At 33.0% G+C, this 16,106-nt stretch overlaps 1 protein-coding gene across 1 annotated transcript; it reads right to left on the bottom strand.

Annotated features, from left to right (window-relative positions):
- Positions 1-8,245: 8,245 nt before the first annotated feature.
- On the bottom strand, positions 8,246-12,071 carry LOC11409167 (disease resistance protein RPM1). The gene is made up of 2 exons (XM_003598362.4): positions 8,706-12,071; positions 8,246-8,525 (listed from the first exon to the last, which is right to left on the bottom strand). Exon 1 carries the CDS (start codon positions 11,590-11,592, stop codon positions 8,752-8,754), a length of 2,841 nt encoding a protein of 946 aa, XP_003598410.2. The 5' UTR covers positions 11,593-12,071; the 3' UTR covers positions 8,246-8,525; positions 8,706-8,751.
- Between the last annotated feature and the right edge of the window lie 4,035 nt (positions 12,072-16,106).

Raw genomic sequence — 16,106 nt, 5'->3', positions numbered from 1 at the left:
AAATTCTTCAACACAACTGATAAATCCAATTACAACACAAATTTGTTTTCTCAATTATTATGTTTTTTTATTTTTGGAAAAGAACAAATTAATAAATCTGGAAAAAAGAGAGCAGTGATGATGGAGGAGGGAAATAAACGACGGCAGAACTGGTAGGGAGGGGAAAGCGGTGACAATGTCCTCCTTGGTAGTGGAAGGCGGAGTAGTTGAAAAAGTTATAACAAAAAACTCAATTCATGAAATTTACAAAAAATGTGAATTGATTTTAATCTTACACAATGAGAGAGAGAGAAGAGAATAGGAATTGTGGAATAGAGAATGGTCACATGTTTGGCACATGAGTCATTTAAGTGGTGTTTTAATCCGATAGCTGCAATTTATTCTCACCATTCTCACATAAGTTAGTCATTCTCATGTGATATGCCCTATATATATATATATATATATATATATATATATATATATATATATTCAAGAAACACCAAATGAGTCAATGGATGAAACTTCCTCTTCTATTACTATAGTACCCTACCCATTCTAATAAGATGAAGTTTCTTTTTTTTTTTTTGAGCAATAAGATGAAGTTTCTTAACCACCATAATTAATAATAATATAAGACCAACTACTTGTTTACACTCCTTTAAAAAAAACCTACTTATAACAATACATTATTACTAATTTATTACGTATGAATTACATATAAAATACATATTAATAATTTATTTCAAATATTATTTAATATAGGTATCAGAGCATCATTCTTGGTTTTAAAAATATTTATTCAAATGTAGAGGTTTTAAACAAGAGTTTAAGAAAAGCTCCCACGAAATCGAAAAACTAGAAAAGAAATGTCAAATTGATATCTGAATGGAGTCCATGTATAGTTCTTGATTACTGTTAAAAACAAAATTTTCAAATTGAAATGACTCAACAGTCCCCGACAGCGGCGCCAAAAACTTGATAGATTTTTGTGCAAGTGTACTAAATACTATCGAAGTAATAAAAATATCGTTCCCACAAGGACTGTGTTAATCTCAATTTAGAAATAAAGTAAATATTTAGGATGTATAAATTATTTTGTTTAGATTTTGTTTGATTGCATAAAATTAAATAACATAAAATAAAGATTGATTTAAAAAAAATATAGATTTGGTTAGAAAATATGAAGAGAGATGAGATCAGGTCTTTCGAATCATCTATGTTCCCCTAATTGGTATACTGCACCTATTCTTATGAATGATTTTCTAGTTCCACGATAGTTAACAAAATAGTCCTAATCAATCCCTTGAATTAGGACCCTCTTCTCAAACTACAGCCCCTAATTCCTTAGGTGGTCTAATAATCTTTGAAGGTTTTAAGAACGTTAACCTAATATCACTAACAAACGATTATCCATTCCTAGACTAACCCTGTTTATTAGAACAATTCAATTCTGTCTAAGTAGAAAGCTATGGTCAGTAGTCATTCATTCTCACTAAATCATGTTTATATTTGATCAGGATATAAAAAGCATTAAGAACAATTGAATTGAATAAAAACTAGATTGTCATTCACAATAAATAGAGTTTCACAGCAACATGGTTCAATTAGGGTTACAAAGAATCATCTCAGACCTATCTCTAAGAGATTTAGCTACTCATAATTGAGTTTACAAATAGCATAATCAATAGTGGAATCAAAACATAAACGAACCGATAGAAGGTTGAAGAAATCGCCCTCCTAGCCGTCTTTTGGTCTCAAAATCGCACTTTGCTCTCTCCAAATCGTCACCTGGTCTTTGGAATAGACTTCAGCTTAAATAGGCACATAATTCCGCCTAAAATCGTGGCACGATTTAAGTAAATCGTGGCACGATTTTCCTTGAATCGTAAATCTCTGAATTTGGGTTTCCTCCGATCGTGCCACGATTATGCCATCGTGACACGATTTCTTCAATGTCGAAGCTTGATTTTGGTCTTCTAAAATCATGTCACGTTTTTACCAAATCGTGACACGATTCTCTTCTTTGTATTTTCTTCAGTTTTCTACTCTTTTGCTGCATAAGTTGCCTTGTGAACTCCACTTTGTGATCAAATTACATATAAAAAGACTCTAGAAATAGCGAATGACGGACTGTCATCACAACCCCAAACTTGAACTATTCCTTGTCCTCAAGGAATTTACTTGTAATATTGACAATTGACAGTAAAATAACAATTACCTGATCAAGCGATAGTAACCAAAAGTTCAACACCTTACTAGCTAAAGATGAGCTAGTTTGACTTGTTAGCAACCACCAATTAACAACTCCACGCAACAATATGAAAGGGTTCACACACAGTCGACATGCAATCTACATATTACCATAAGCTTGAAAAGTTTCTAGACGTCAATCAAAATCAATGTCAATGCACACTTTGATGTCTTAAAGGGTTATAACGGGGCTTAGGTGAAGGTGGGATAATATTTGGATAAGTAGGCTACACAAAATTTGAAGTAGGCACTCCTACGGAAGTTAAGTACAAAATTCAATTCATCATTTATTCACCTTTTGGAACAACAATTCTTGCAAGGGTACTAGAGATTATTTATAACAATTGGGACAATCGAGTTTAATGTTACTCGGTTTTTCAATGTCTTGTCCCTTTTTCATTCTATTCTTTTTTTTTTGAATACACCATTTTGGCATATTGTTTTAATGAGAATGTTTTTTTTTTCTTTGTTCTCTAGTACCCCCACCCCAAACTTAGTTGGTTGCAAATTCCAATAGCAACCCCAAACTTAATATTTAGCAACATTCTACAATGCCTAACTCAGAAAAACAATACGGGATAAATCCTAAAAGTCTCTAAGCTTGTAATGTAGTTTGTCACCGAACAAAAAGATCTAAACCTACCGGCTCAAATTGGCTAAAAAAAGATAATATTTCAAATAATAACAGGGTAGGCTTCAAAAAGGCTCACATGACCAAGCACTTTTGCCTCAGTGTGCATATGACAAGATCAATCGACAGCAGAGAAAAATTGCAAGTTCTAGAAATGTAAGTGCATGGAACACTCTTTAAAAGTAAATTTGAAAATAAAATTTGGCCATGAACCTTACAGTTTAGATTTCTGGGAGTTGAGACTACCTATCTTTCACTGCCGTACACTTCGCCTTTGAATCACAAGTCACTCCTCCTTTTGAACTTTTGGAATACCACTTGAACAAACATTTGTTACTAAACTGGAAAAAATCAACAAACAAGCAAATTCATCAATAATAAACAAGTTCAGATTCAATCACATAACAGGGGGGATACAACTGAGTTATTCAAACACACTGACAATTGTCTGACTCAACAATAGGAATAAAATTATTGAAAATAAAGACATAATAAAAAGGATGGGTTGCCTCCCACCAAGCGCTTTCTTTTAAGTCACTGAGCTTGACGCTTCAACCACTGTTAGGGTGGCAAATATGATAGAAAGAATATATCATCCTTCTTCTTCCTCTTGTTTGGTAGGAATTCCATGAATTTGGCATAAATAATCATATACTCCCATGCACTCACTGTTGATCTTTTGGAATTTAAGCTCTCCCACCTCAGAGAAGGACGTGCATCCATTTGCACACGAGTTATTTCTTTAACCTCCGTTGGTTCAGATTTCGGACCAATATCAACACTTCTTACTTTAGGATTTTCTTCTAGCATAACCTTGTGACATTCTGTCTCCATCTTAACCAACTTCCTTTGAGACTCATGTGCCTTCTCAACAAGATCACCACACTGAACATCAAACTTCTCAAATGAAACTTGATTTGACACCAAGAATTCATCTAAAATATTTTGAAGTTGAGTATTGTAATCTATGTGGATCACCTCTTTCTTCTCTTCACAATTAATACCTGGTTGATCTACCTCATAACGACCACATCTCTCATTTAATCTCGAGATTTTATTGTCCAAATATCCTATCTTCAAAGATAGCATATATTTTTCATACTTCAACATACCAATCTCTTTTGTGTCATGGAGGTATAACCTGTCTATCATAGCTGCAAAACTTGGATAAACTTTTTAGTAGCACCGTACAATGAGAAGAAAAGAAGAGCATCAATCATATATTTTTTTTTATTTTTTTTATATATAACAAAAATATAAATGACAGAAATCCTAAATAAAAACAAAATTTTCAAATTGAAATGACTCAACAGTCCCCGGCAGCGGCGCCAAAAACTTGATAGATTTTTGTGCAAGTGTACTAAATACTATCGAAGTAATAAAAATATCGTTCCCACAAGGACTGTGTTAATCTCAATTTAGAAATAAAGTAAATATTTAGGATGTATAAATTATTTTGTTTAGATTTTGTTTGATTGCATAAAATTAAATAACATAAAATAAAGATTGATTTAAAAAAAAATATAGATTTGGTTAGAAAATATGAAGAGAGATGAGATCAGGTCTTTCGAATCATCTATGTTCCCCTAATTGGTATACTGCACCTATTCTTATGAATGATTTTCTAGTTCCACGATAGTTAACAAAATAGTCCTAATCAATCCCTTGAATTAGGACCCTCTTCTCAAACTACAGCCCCTAATTCCTTAGGTGGTCTAATAATCTTTGAAGGTTTTAAGAACGTTAACCTAATATCACTAACAAACGATTATCCATTCCTAGACTAACCCTGTTTATTAGAACAATTCAATTATGTCTAAGTAGAAAGCTATGGTCAGTAGTCATTCATTCTCACTAAATCATGTTTATATTTGATCAGGATATAAAAAGCATTAAGAACAATTGAATTGAATAAAAACTAGATTGTCATTCACAATAAATAGAGTTTCACAGCAACATGGTTCAATTAGGGTTACAAAGAATCATCTCAGACCTATCTCTAAGAGATTTAGCTACTCATAATTGAGTTTACAAATAGCATAATCAATAGTGGAATCAAAACATAAACGAACCGATAGAAGGTTGAAGAAATCGCCCTCCTAGCCGTCTTTTGGTCTCAAAATCGCACTTTGCTCTCTCCAAATCGTCACCTGGTCTTTGGAATAGACTTCAGCTTAAATAGGCACATAATTCCGCCTAAAATCGTGGCACGATTTTCCTTGAATCGTAAATCTCTGAATTTGGGTTTCCTCCGATCGTGCCACAATTATGCCATCGTGACACGATTTCTTCAATGTCGAAGCTTGATTTTGGTCTTCTAAAATCGTGTCACGTTTTTACCAAATCGTGACATGATTCTCTGCTTTGTATTTTCTTCAGTTTTCTACTCTTTTGCTGCATAAGTTGCCTTGTGAACTCCACTTTGTGATCAAATTACATATAAAAAGACTCTAGAAATAGCGAATGATGGACTGTCATCACGGAGTGTCATCAATTGGTAACTACCATTTTGATATTACGAGAGAATGTCTTATTTTATTGAGAATAAGAGTTTTTAAAAATTGAAAGCGTGAAAATAGATGTAATCACATTACAAGTCATATAATGTGTCGACTATGTTTGAAGAGAAAGCTAAGTCATACTTCCTAATAATATAAACAAATTAAACATAACCACACAATAATTTAACATTCCCTCCATTTAAACTATATGCATAATACATTTAGTTTATTTTCGAAGCTTCAAACATTCCCATCATCTTGCAAAGTTTCAAATATTGATATAACTTTATGGGTTTTGTCATTTTGTCGGCAACCTTTTCTTAAGTATTGCAGTATCTCAATTCCACAACTACATCTTTTACCAAATCCTCAAAAAATGAAATCTTACATCAATGTGTTTTCTTCTTCCATAAAAATTTGAATTCTTTAAAAGCTTTATTGTAGAGTTTTTATTGCACTGAATCATAGTGCTATTTTTCTCTTTATGGCCAAGCTTTCTCTACAACCCTCCTTAACCAAAGACATTGACAAGCACAAGATGCAACAACTACACACTCAACCTCAATAGTGGACAATGTCACAATATGTTGTTTTTTAGAGGACCAAGACACTGCTGCAGAACCAAGCATAAAAGCAGATCTAAAAGTGCTCCTCCGGTCATCCAAATCAGTTATATATGAGAGACACAACTGGGGTGAGAGAAATAAGTGTGTATCAAAAAAGAAAATTTTCTTTCTTGATACACACTTATTCTTCTCAACCCAACTGTTTCTCTCAGTCACTCACCGTGGATCAGGCCCCAATAATAAAGCTCTTATACCAATTGTTAAAACTGATAACTACCATATTGGTTTTAGGAAAGAATGTCTTATTTTATTGGGAATACAAGTTTGGTTTGATATAGTCATACTTATTATTCAAAAATGGAAAGTCTGAAAATAGATGCAACAACATTACAATTATTATTATTTGCTCAAAAAAAAAAAAAAAACATTACAATTATTAAAATATGTAGACTAACTAAGTCATTCTTCCTAATAATAGACCCAAATTAAACATAACCACAATAATAATTTAACAATACAAGATAAGAAAAGTAAAAACGAAAAGCCAAAGTTACTCGGTGAACTTAATCCACATTTCCCTTGACAAATGTAGGATGAGAAGGAAATGTTTTGGATTGAAGGACCATAGTGAAATGAAGAACAAAATACGTTATCTTTGAGCTGTAAATGGAGGATCCAAATTGCTGTCCACATTGGCACAAGAAACAATCGACTCAGGTATCTCATACATTTGCCAATTTAATTAAGGCAAAATTACACTTTTAGTTTATTAACTTAATTTCAGGTAACAACTTGGTCCTTTATCTTTTTTTCATTTCAATTTTGGTCTTTTTTGTCCATTTTCAAGCTTCAAATCTTATATTCTTATGCAAACATAGACGAGAATCATAAATTTGAAGACTGAAAGACCATAAGAAAATAAAATCATAAGCTTAAAAATTCATATGCTCTTGAAGTGGTTATTTGAAGGCAAGTGTAGCAATGAATTGTGCAATGAACCCAAAATCTCCCATTAGTATACTATCATTAACAAAATTAAACTTCAAGGAATAAATAGGCAAGAAAATTCAAGAAATAAAATAATGATGATGAATTAAAGAGAATCAAGAGTCAGAAAAGATGAACATTGAAAGAGGCTGTCACAAACCTTTTTTTGAAGGAAAAGTAATTTAGAGTCGTAATCACATTAACTATAACATGAATACTATTATGTTGCTCTTGTTAGATATTGAAAGAGGCAGGCACAAACCTTTCACTGGACATTGAATTTTAAAGTATATATAACTCGATTACCTATTCAAGAAATTTTCCTCAAAATCAAGATACATTTTTTCGAGACTCATTGATTTGTATATTGTTTGTTGACAATTTACTATTTGAGAGGGAAGTTGAATGTGAAGTGAGGGAAATACCAACAAATTGAGACCCTGTCGACCTTGTCGATGGAATATAGAAAATCAGAGCCAGTCTTAAAAAGTAAATTAAATAAGAAAAATTGAATTGATATAGAATGATAAAGATATGAAACTGATTACTTTCAGTGACTATGAAACTAAAGGCATATTAAGAAATGAGAGTCAATGACACTGCCCAAATATACCTTTCTTGATGTTTGTTTATCTAAAACTATTGTTGTTGTTTTCAAAGTGAGCGATTTTTAGTTATGAATAGGTTGAATTCGAAAATATTATTAAAAAGAGTAAATCAGAAATTGAAACAGTTACCGCTATGCACATTTCATACGAGTGCAAGAAGAAGCATATCAATGATATAGAATTGAAAACGAAACCTTCAGCTAACTTTGATAGCTAATTAGAACCAACCAGACTTTGAAATAGGTTCTAGTGTAAAGGCAGAAGAGACGGCATTAGGTTGTGGCCATAATCAGTTTAGAACCTGCAATGTCAGCTCATCCAATAAGCTGCGTTAGGAAGCTTCCAGTGGAAGTAGGAAAACTTTCAGCACCTAATAAGTGAGTAGATGGATCGTGATCCTTTAAAGAGAATGTGGTAGCAAGTGATTTTTTGAATCATTGCAGAAATTTGGTCATTCCACATTTCCACACAAGCAGCATTATGAAACTTGATGTGTAGATGAAGAGTGAACTGTCCTGAGTTTGGTTTTATATGTAAGTAGCTGGCGAAAAGGTCACTTTGACCTGAAACCAGGCGCGGGATCCAATTTAGACCAATTAATGAAGAAATGATGGATGAGATACATACATATCCTCTCGATTAACTTCAAATCAACTAGGCCTTTATAGTTACAGCTAGATTATGATAGTAGCATCAAGCTTGGTTAGCAAAATAAACATATTCATTTGAATGAAGTAGTTTTGATTATTATTATTACCACCAGTCTTAAACACCACAAATGTCAAAAGTAGGAAAGAAATATCAAAACGACGTCTGAATGGAGTCCAGATATGGATCCAAATTATAATACACCACAAATGACAGAAATAGAAAAGTAAAACCAACGTGGAATCCACATTTTTCTTGATTGTTGCAGGATGCGAAGGAACGATTTTATTTGAATTGAAGCACCATATAAAGAAATATGTCATCTTTGAGCTGCATCAAGGAGAACCTGATACTGATACAAGAAACAATTTACTCAGTTATCTCATACAATTGTCGGTCAACTTAATTAAACACGTCAAATCTTTTTCAAAAAAGATTAAACACATTAAATGAAGCATCGCTGTAAAACTGAATGCTAGTGCAAGAATACTTTATATAGAACATCAAAGTTTATAAATAAAATGAAAGGTACCTTCATCTTTTGAATCTAGCCAGACACTCAAGCATTCTCAATTTGATTATAACTCCTTGGAAGACGAGTGAATAGTGCGGATGTCATAATCGAATAAGTTTGGGCCATGCGAGTGACGAATGAATACAAGAGGAACATGCTTGATAATCGAGTAGTCTTGCCCTTTATCTGGATCAATGCTTTCAACAAATTCAGCTGGCATATCAGTGATGTGAATATCTTTGAGTTTATGCATGAGTTTGATGCCAAAGGGTACCTCCTTCAGTTGGGGGATTTTTTCCAGTGTAAGATGTTCAAGAGAGAGCAAATTTCCATGGTCAATAACAATGGAGTTAACTTTATTCAAGCAACGGAGATTCAGTGTCATCAATTTTAGAAACCCTCCATTTTGAAAATGAAAAATTTCACCATCATAGCAATTGTCCCACAAACAAAGACTCACCAGATTCGGCATGTTTTTCAGTGACTGCAGTGGATTATCTTTCAACATAGAAAAACTCAGTCTTACCTTAACAAGGCACTCAAGTTCTGGAATCCAATCAGGCAACTTCTGTAGTCTAGCTTTCAAATGTAGCCGCAGAAGTTGGGGTGGGGATGATATACAGTTCAAGTCAAGTATTTCATCCTCAGATATTGCACAGATATTAAGATGTTCAAGGTGTTTCATTTCTGCTACTGCAGCACATAAGGCGTTCCCATGTTCTCGTCTTACTCGCCTTAAGCCTAACCTCCTTAACTGCCTTAGCATTTTCATCTCTTGAATGAGATATACGCCCCCATGATCTACCTCCACATCATAAAGATTTTGTAGGGAAGTCATGTTTTTAATACCTTTTTGCATCCTCCCACCAGTTGTGCCCAAAAGAGAATAATTTCCTTCGTAGTTACTATGGCAAACAAGAAGGTTTCGTAGCTTTTCCAATTTGTTTATTTCATGTGGTAGTTCATGCACAAGTGTTTCTCTTAAATCTAATGTCTCTAAATTCTTTAGCTCACCAACAGATTTAGGAAGAGTCTGTACATTAGTATAACTTAGGTTTATGTACCTTAAGTGAAAAAGACTTCCCAAATTTTTAGGAATATGATTCAACGATGTACCTTGAATGTCAAGTACCTTCAAAATGCTAGGCTGTGAACACAGTTTATCCATCAAATTCTCCATCGGTCCACCTTTTTCGAAAACATGAATAGCATGAAAATGTGAATTGTTAGTACTCTTCAACACATTGTTGAGACTAGTGGCTATGGATAGGCGTCTAGTGTTTCCAACCGCGATTGATTCACTATCATCATGCACACAATGACAGAAACTTAAGTCCTTCATTTTTTTAATGAAAACTTCCTGGAATAAATCATGGACTTGACATGTTTGAATTTTCCCTTCAACAATTGAGACTTGAACTAAACTTCTATGAATCAATTCAGACAAGTACTCCTCTGCAACTTCTTCTGGGGTTCGTCTCTCATCAGATTTAATAAACCCTTCAGCTATCCATTGCCGTGTTAATCTCTTATTATTAATAGAATAGTCTTGAGGATATATACCAAAATACAAAATGCATGGTTTCAAGTAGTAAGGAAGGCCATCATAACTAAGAGACAAAATCTTTGTTAGACTAGATAAATGGGCATTACGTCCCAACTCCAGGTTTAGCTTTTGACTCACCTTTTGCCATTCAGTTCTTGTTTTAGATTTTGTTGAAAATAGACCACCAATGGCTACAATTGCCAGAGGTAGCTGCTTGCATTTTCGAACAATTTCTTTAGACATGGACTGAAGCTCTGGTGGACATTGCCCATCAAGTTCAAATCTGAATGCTTTCTTGCAGAAGAGTTCCCATGCTTTGTTAGGAGGCAAAAGTTGCATGTTAAGAACATGAACTAGAAAGGATTTCTTGAAAAAATCTGCAACATGCATCATTCTTGTGGTTATTATGATCCTACTACGTTTATTGTTATTTGGCATGGAAAATTCAACCTGGTCGGAAAAATCTTCTTGCCATACATCATCAAAGAATATCAAATACCTCTTATGTTGTAGGTATTTCCTTACCTCTATTACCAGTGACATGTCATCCATTTTGTGTAACATCTTTAGCAGAGGTTCTTCAGTTTCCTGACAAAATTGCTCCATCATTTTTATCAGTAACCCTCTCACAGTGTATGATTGAGAAACTGTGATGCAAGCACGACAATCAAAGTTTGCAGTTACCTTTTGGCTGTCATAAACTAGTTTGGCAAGAGTGGTTTTTCCTAGACCCCCCATTCCTACCACTGATATCACTGTGCGCTTAGCTGCACCCTCCAATAACCAACCAAATAATTCTTCTCTTGGGCCTTCCAATCCTACAATTTCTGTTTCTTCAATAAAGAGGGAAGACATCCGAGGATCACGCCATCTTCCACTTTCTGACTCTCCACTACTGTTCCTGCTGTTTGAGGATCCTTGTTCATGTGAAGTTTGAAAGCTATACCTCTCGCTTCTTTCCTTGATTCCACGAATTGACAACTTAATGTCCTGAATCTCTAATGCAATTTTATGACGGGGAGTCAAAGTTTTGATTAGGCTTGCAATCTTGAAGATTAAAGATCCGCGTCTGGGACGATTGGCCCTATGGGTCAACCGAAGGTATTCATCAATGACATCTTCAATGCGAAATGATGCTTCTCTCAGCTGCTTCACCCAAGTTCTTATTCCATCGTTGGTGTCTGCTTCATCCGCAGCCCTTCTGTCTGCATCTTTGAGGAAGACTTGAATGCTCTCAAGTTCATCTTTGATGTCTGAAAAATCTCTGTGTACACCACTCAGCAGATTTGTTTCTTCTTTTAGGAATTGGAAAACTTGCCCAAGAGCAAATAATACAGCAGTTTCTGCCATTTTACTCATCTCATATTGGTAGTAAGCTGTTGGGATCTTGTGTATATCATCCTAGTATTGTGTTTTCTCTCTCTTGTTTTTTCCTTGGGTACAGTAACTTCGAATGGTGCCAAGGAAAATTAACCTTCAAAAGTCAAAGTAAATTACAGTTGTTATCAACCCATCGTAATATGATGAAATGAAAGGTGATTAGTTTTATCAACTTGGTACTATATGCAGACGATGTTTTTTCAAAGAAAAAAGGTTTATTATTCTGTATTTTGTCAACCGAATGTGATCAAGTATGAATGCTTGTTTTATTCAATGATTTTATCTCTCCTACCCCATTTGAAATTCAACAGACTTAGCATATATGTTTAGTAATGGTACCACGGTGGGATGCCATAATCACGGTGATATACCGTGATTTTCCAAAAGCTACACTCTAACTCTGCAAAATCACAACAGATCAATGTGATTCTGTCATATCCACCATGACATAGAGTTATTTGATACTGTCAATTTCTTGCAAGCTACTGAGTATGTCTATAGACTGAGTCACTAAGATTCATGATCTTGGACCAAATCCTATAAAACATTTTTTCTGTTTATTATAATAACACTATTGGATATTAGCTTCCAAATAACATTGTCAAGGGTATAGGTAAGCAGGCGTGCTTGACTATAATAATACATCATGTCTAAATCATGTATATATGAATATGATAAACTCACTACTGCTAGCTAGGAAGTTACCTAACTAATAGTTGAACTAGATTGTGACCGGCAAGATGCGCAAGCATATGCTTCTCTTCTATGTGCAAAGGTAAACAACTTTAAATATTTTAGAATATGTGTATTTTATGTTTCAACTTTAAATTCGAGTTAGGTGTAGGATTTACTTCTCTCGTACCAACTTTTCCATCATTTTAGACCTTTCTATTATAATGATCGTAGAAAAACCACAATCTAAACCTTTTGCAGGTGGAAAATGAGACCTACGAATATAGTTTGGCTGGATTTGGGTCCTGATTACTTTTTTTTTTAAATACATCCTTGCAAATGTTTTTGTTTTTGTTTTTCAAATCATTGGACCTATTTCCTTATTGATTTTGTTGGACATTGCATAGATGACAATTGCTGACTGTATCAATTTGAACACGTGAAACACATGACTTTTAATTATTTTACAAATCTTTTATAAATTCATTTACATATTTATATTAATTTTTTTAATTTAAAATTTAGGCTTAATTACATAAATGATCCCTTAACTAATTATGAGTTTTCAATATATTAATTTTCGCCTCATTTTGATCCTTTAAATTACCTCTGTCCGCCACTTAAATCCATTCCTTCAATTTTATTAAAAAGACGTTAACATTCATCTTCTTCCTTCATCAACTTAATCCTCAAACCCAGAAAAACTAATAAAATTCATCATCTTCATAACCAAACCTAAAAAAAGTAATAAAATTCATCACAAAACTCAAAAAAAAAAAAAAAAAAACCAAAATATTATCTTCTTCGCAATCATCCAAAATTAACACAAATCACAAAATATTATCTTATTCCCTTTTAGAAAAGATTCATATTAACTAATGTTCATCATTCTACCAATCTTTTCCAACCGTGATCTTCATAACCTTAATATGAAACCCAGAAATCCCAATATTTTTCCTTTTTCAAACAAAAACGGGTGAGTTACTGAGAGATTAGGGAATAAAAGAAGTTTTCTAAAATACAGCCACCAAAAATCCCAACAAGAGCCTTGGATTTCGAATTGGATATGTGAGAAGAAGGTATCAATTGAGGTTTCGATTTTGGGTTTCTTGAACTGGATTCAATTAGGAGAGATGGGTTTAAATGGTACTGTGTTATGCAAAATCGAATTTATGTCATTCAAAGGATAGGTTTCATAGATTCTAAAAACGGATTCAATTGGGTTTCTTGAATTGGATATGTGAGAATAAATGGTTGAATGTGAGTTTAGAGTTTTGCGATTGATGATTATACGGTTCACTGCATTTAATCTCTGATTTTAATTTGTGTTAATTTTCAATAACGATGGAGAAGACGATAATATTTTGGGTTTTTTTTTGTTTTGTTTTGTGATGAATTTTATTAATTTTTATGGGTTTGGATATGATGATGATGAATTTTCTGGGTTTGAAGATGAAGTTGATGAAGGAGGAAGATGAATGTTAAACATTTTTTGATGAAAATTGACGGAATAGATTTAATTGGTGGACACAGGTAATTTAAGGGACCAAAATGAGGCGAAAATTAATAAGGGGACCATGTTAAAAACTCATAATTAATTAAGGGATCATTTATGTTATTAAGCCTAATGTATCTTTATCTCTATGATAAACTTTTGCTTTAATTTTTTTTTTTTCAAGAGTACATGTGACATCTTCATATTCTTCATCTCATTTAATGTTTTCTTATCATCTAATCAAATTGAATTACGACTCATTCATTTTTTTATTAGTCAATCAAGATGAACCATAACTCATTTAGTTTTCATCAACCAATCAAAATTGATCATGTCTTGATTTTTTTCCTATATATAGACAATTTGTTTTTCATTATTTTCATGTGTCTCTTCCCCCATATTTTTTTTTTTTTTTTTTGTAATAACAAATATTTTATGAGTTGTAAAAGCATAGAAGTTTAATCATTTGGTTGTAAATTATAGGGTTGATTTTCTTTTTTATTTGTATCTAATTGTTAATTGTTGATTCTACTTTCTCAGGGTCCCATTGGAGAGCATGTGTCTACATTCAACGACTTCAAGACGTTCAACATCAACAATATAATTTTTAGTCAAAGCCTCTAGGTAAGACTCCATTCTTACTACCTAAAGGTCATAGTTCTCCCCATCAAAGATGGGAGGAGCAACATGTAAGAAACTTGTTTCAGTTTCCATTTTCACAGGTCCCGTAAGATGATAACTCCGCTACCAATTTGTTGGTTTTATGACTGAAAGATGAAAAACGTATAAGAATAGAAAAGGAAGTTGTAGGTTGAGTGGAAATAGGAATTCAGTTTTTCATTATGGCAGAAGTAGTACACTTAATAATTTAAAAAAACAAAACTGAACAAAAACCACTAATTGACTGAAATAACTGACACAAAATAAAATAAACATAAAGAAAAGCTACATAATGCAGTCCTAAAAGCAAATAATTAACAAATTTAAGGACATTATTCTTGTGAAAATAGTGGTTGAGTCAAATTAGCATGCCATTGCCTTTGCTTTCTGTGTCTTTTTATCCTTTTGCACTTTTACTTGTGTCATGGTGTGGGATTGTTCTGAAGTACATGAATTTAATAATCTTTTCCTACTGCTTCCCACAAATCTAAAGCTTCCAAATATGCCTTCATACACATTGCCCAAAGTTGGTAGTTGCTTCTGTCAAACACTGTCAGAGCGATTCTAGAGAGAGTTGCTTCACTTTCCACGACGTTAAACTTGCACACAGATCCCTTATGAATAGGGTTCTAAATACCAATTGTTGTTAATTTAATAGGAAATAGTTGCAGGAAATGAACAAGAGGAGAAATAAATGCTTTCATTCATGTAATTGATCTATAAAGGAAACTAAACATACACTGCCTCTTTTACATATATTCACAATACTAAAACTTCCAATAACTATCACAATTAATTAAAAAAAATAAACAACAGTTACTGAAATAAAAATATCCAACACATAATACATAAAGACTCCACATAGCAGTCCTAATCATGATAGTGTTATTTATTTCTTCCACTTGCTCTTTTCTTTTTCTTTTTCTCAAGTCCTCCTCTCCTTTCCTCTCATGTCTCGCAAATAAAGCCATAAGTTTGGCACATATTTTTATTTACCTCAATGAAAGGTGGATATAGTTATCTATATTGGGGAGTTGACATCAATAAAAAATCATACAGTTATCCACCTTTTTCTTTTGCGTTAATCCTTAGGTTTCTAGGAGAAAGAACCCTATAAGTCGAAGTTTGCCGTCCATGAGGTAAGAATAGCCTGACCAAGTATTATTACACCCACATGTCGTATTCAATTATCTGGAATGTCATGTCTTTGATAAATCTCATTAATTTTTCTTTGTTTATGGATTTATTATATTATATACTACCTCTGTCTTTAATTATAAGACCATTTTGAGTAAAAAATTTGTTCCTTTTTATATGATTCCTTTGGTATTTTCAATTGCATTAATTGTTTCTTTACCAGCATACCCTTATTTATTTTGCATCTTTTTCTTCAATCAACAATAAATATTATATTGAAAACATAAATTAACTTTCTTTTTTAAGTATCAAATGTAAAAACAATAGCAATTACATACATTAATACTAGGCTTAATTGATCCTCCGATCCCTTAACTTAATTCTTTTTTTTTTAAATTGGTCTCATATCTTTTAAAAGTCTCAAGTTGGTCCTTTATATGTGTTTCTGTCGGTTAATTTAGTCCTATTTCGTCAATTTTAATCTCCTAAAAAAGGAGACCGTTGGATAAAGGAGATCTGTGAGATCTAA

Source organism: Medicago truncatula, chromosome 3 (genome assembly GCF_003473485.1).
Source record: "Medicago truncatula cultivar Jemalong A17 chromosome 3, MtrunA17r5.0-ANR, whole genome shotgun sequence".
Classification (NCBI taxonomy): domain Eukaryota; kingdom Viridiplantae; phylum Streptophyta; class Magnoliopsida; order Fabales; family Fabaceae; genus Medicago; species Medicago truncatula.
The sequence above is the reverse complement of the archived record's forward strand: the minus strand, read 5'-3'. Positions and strand labels throughout refer to the sequence as shown.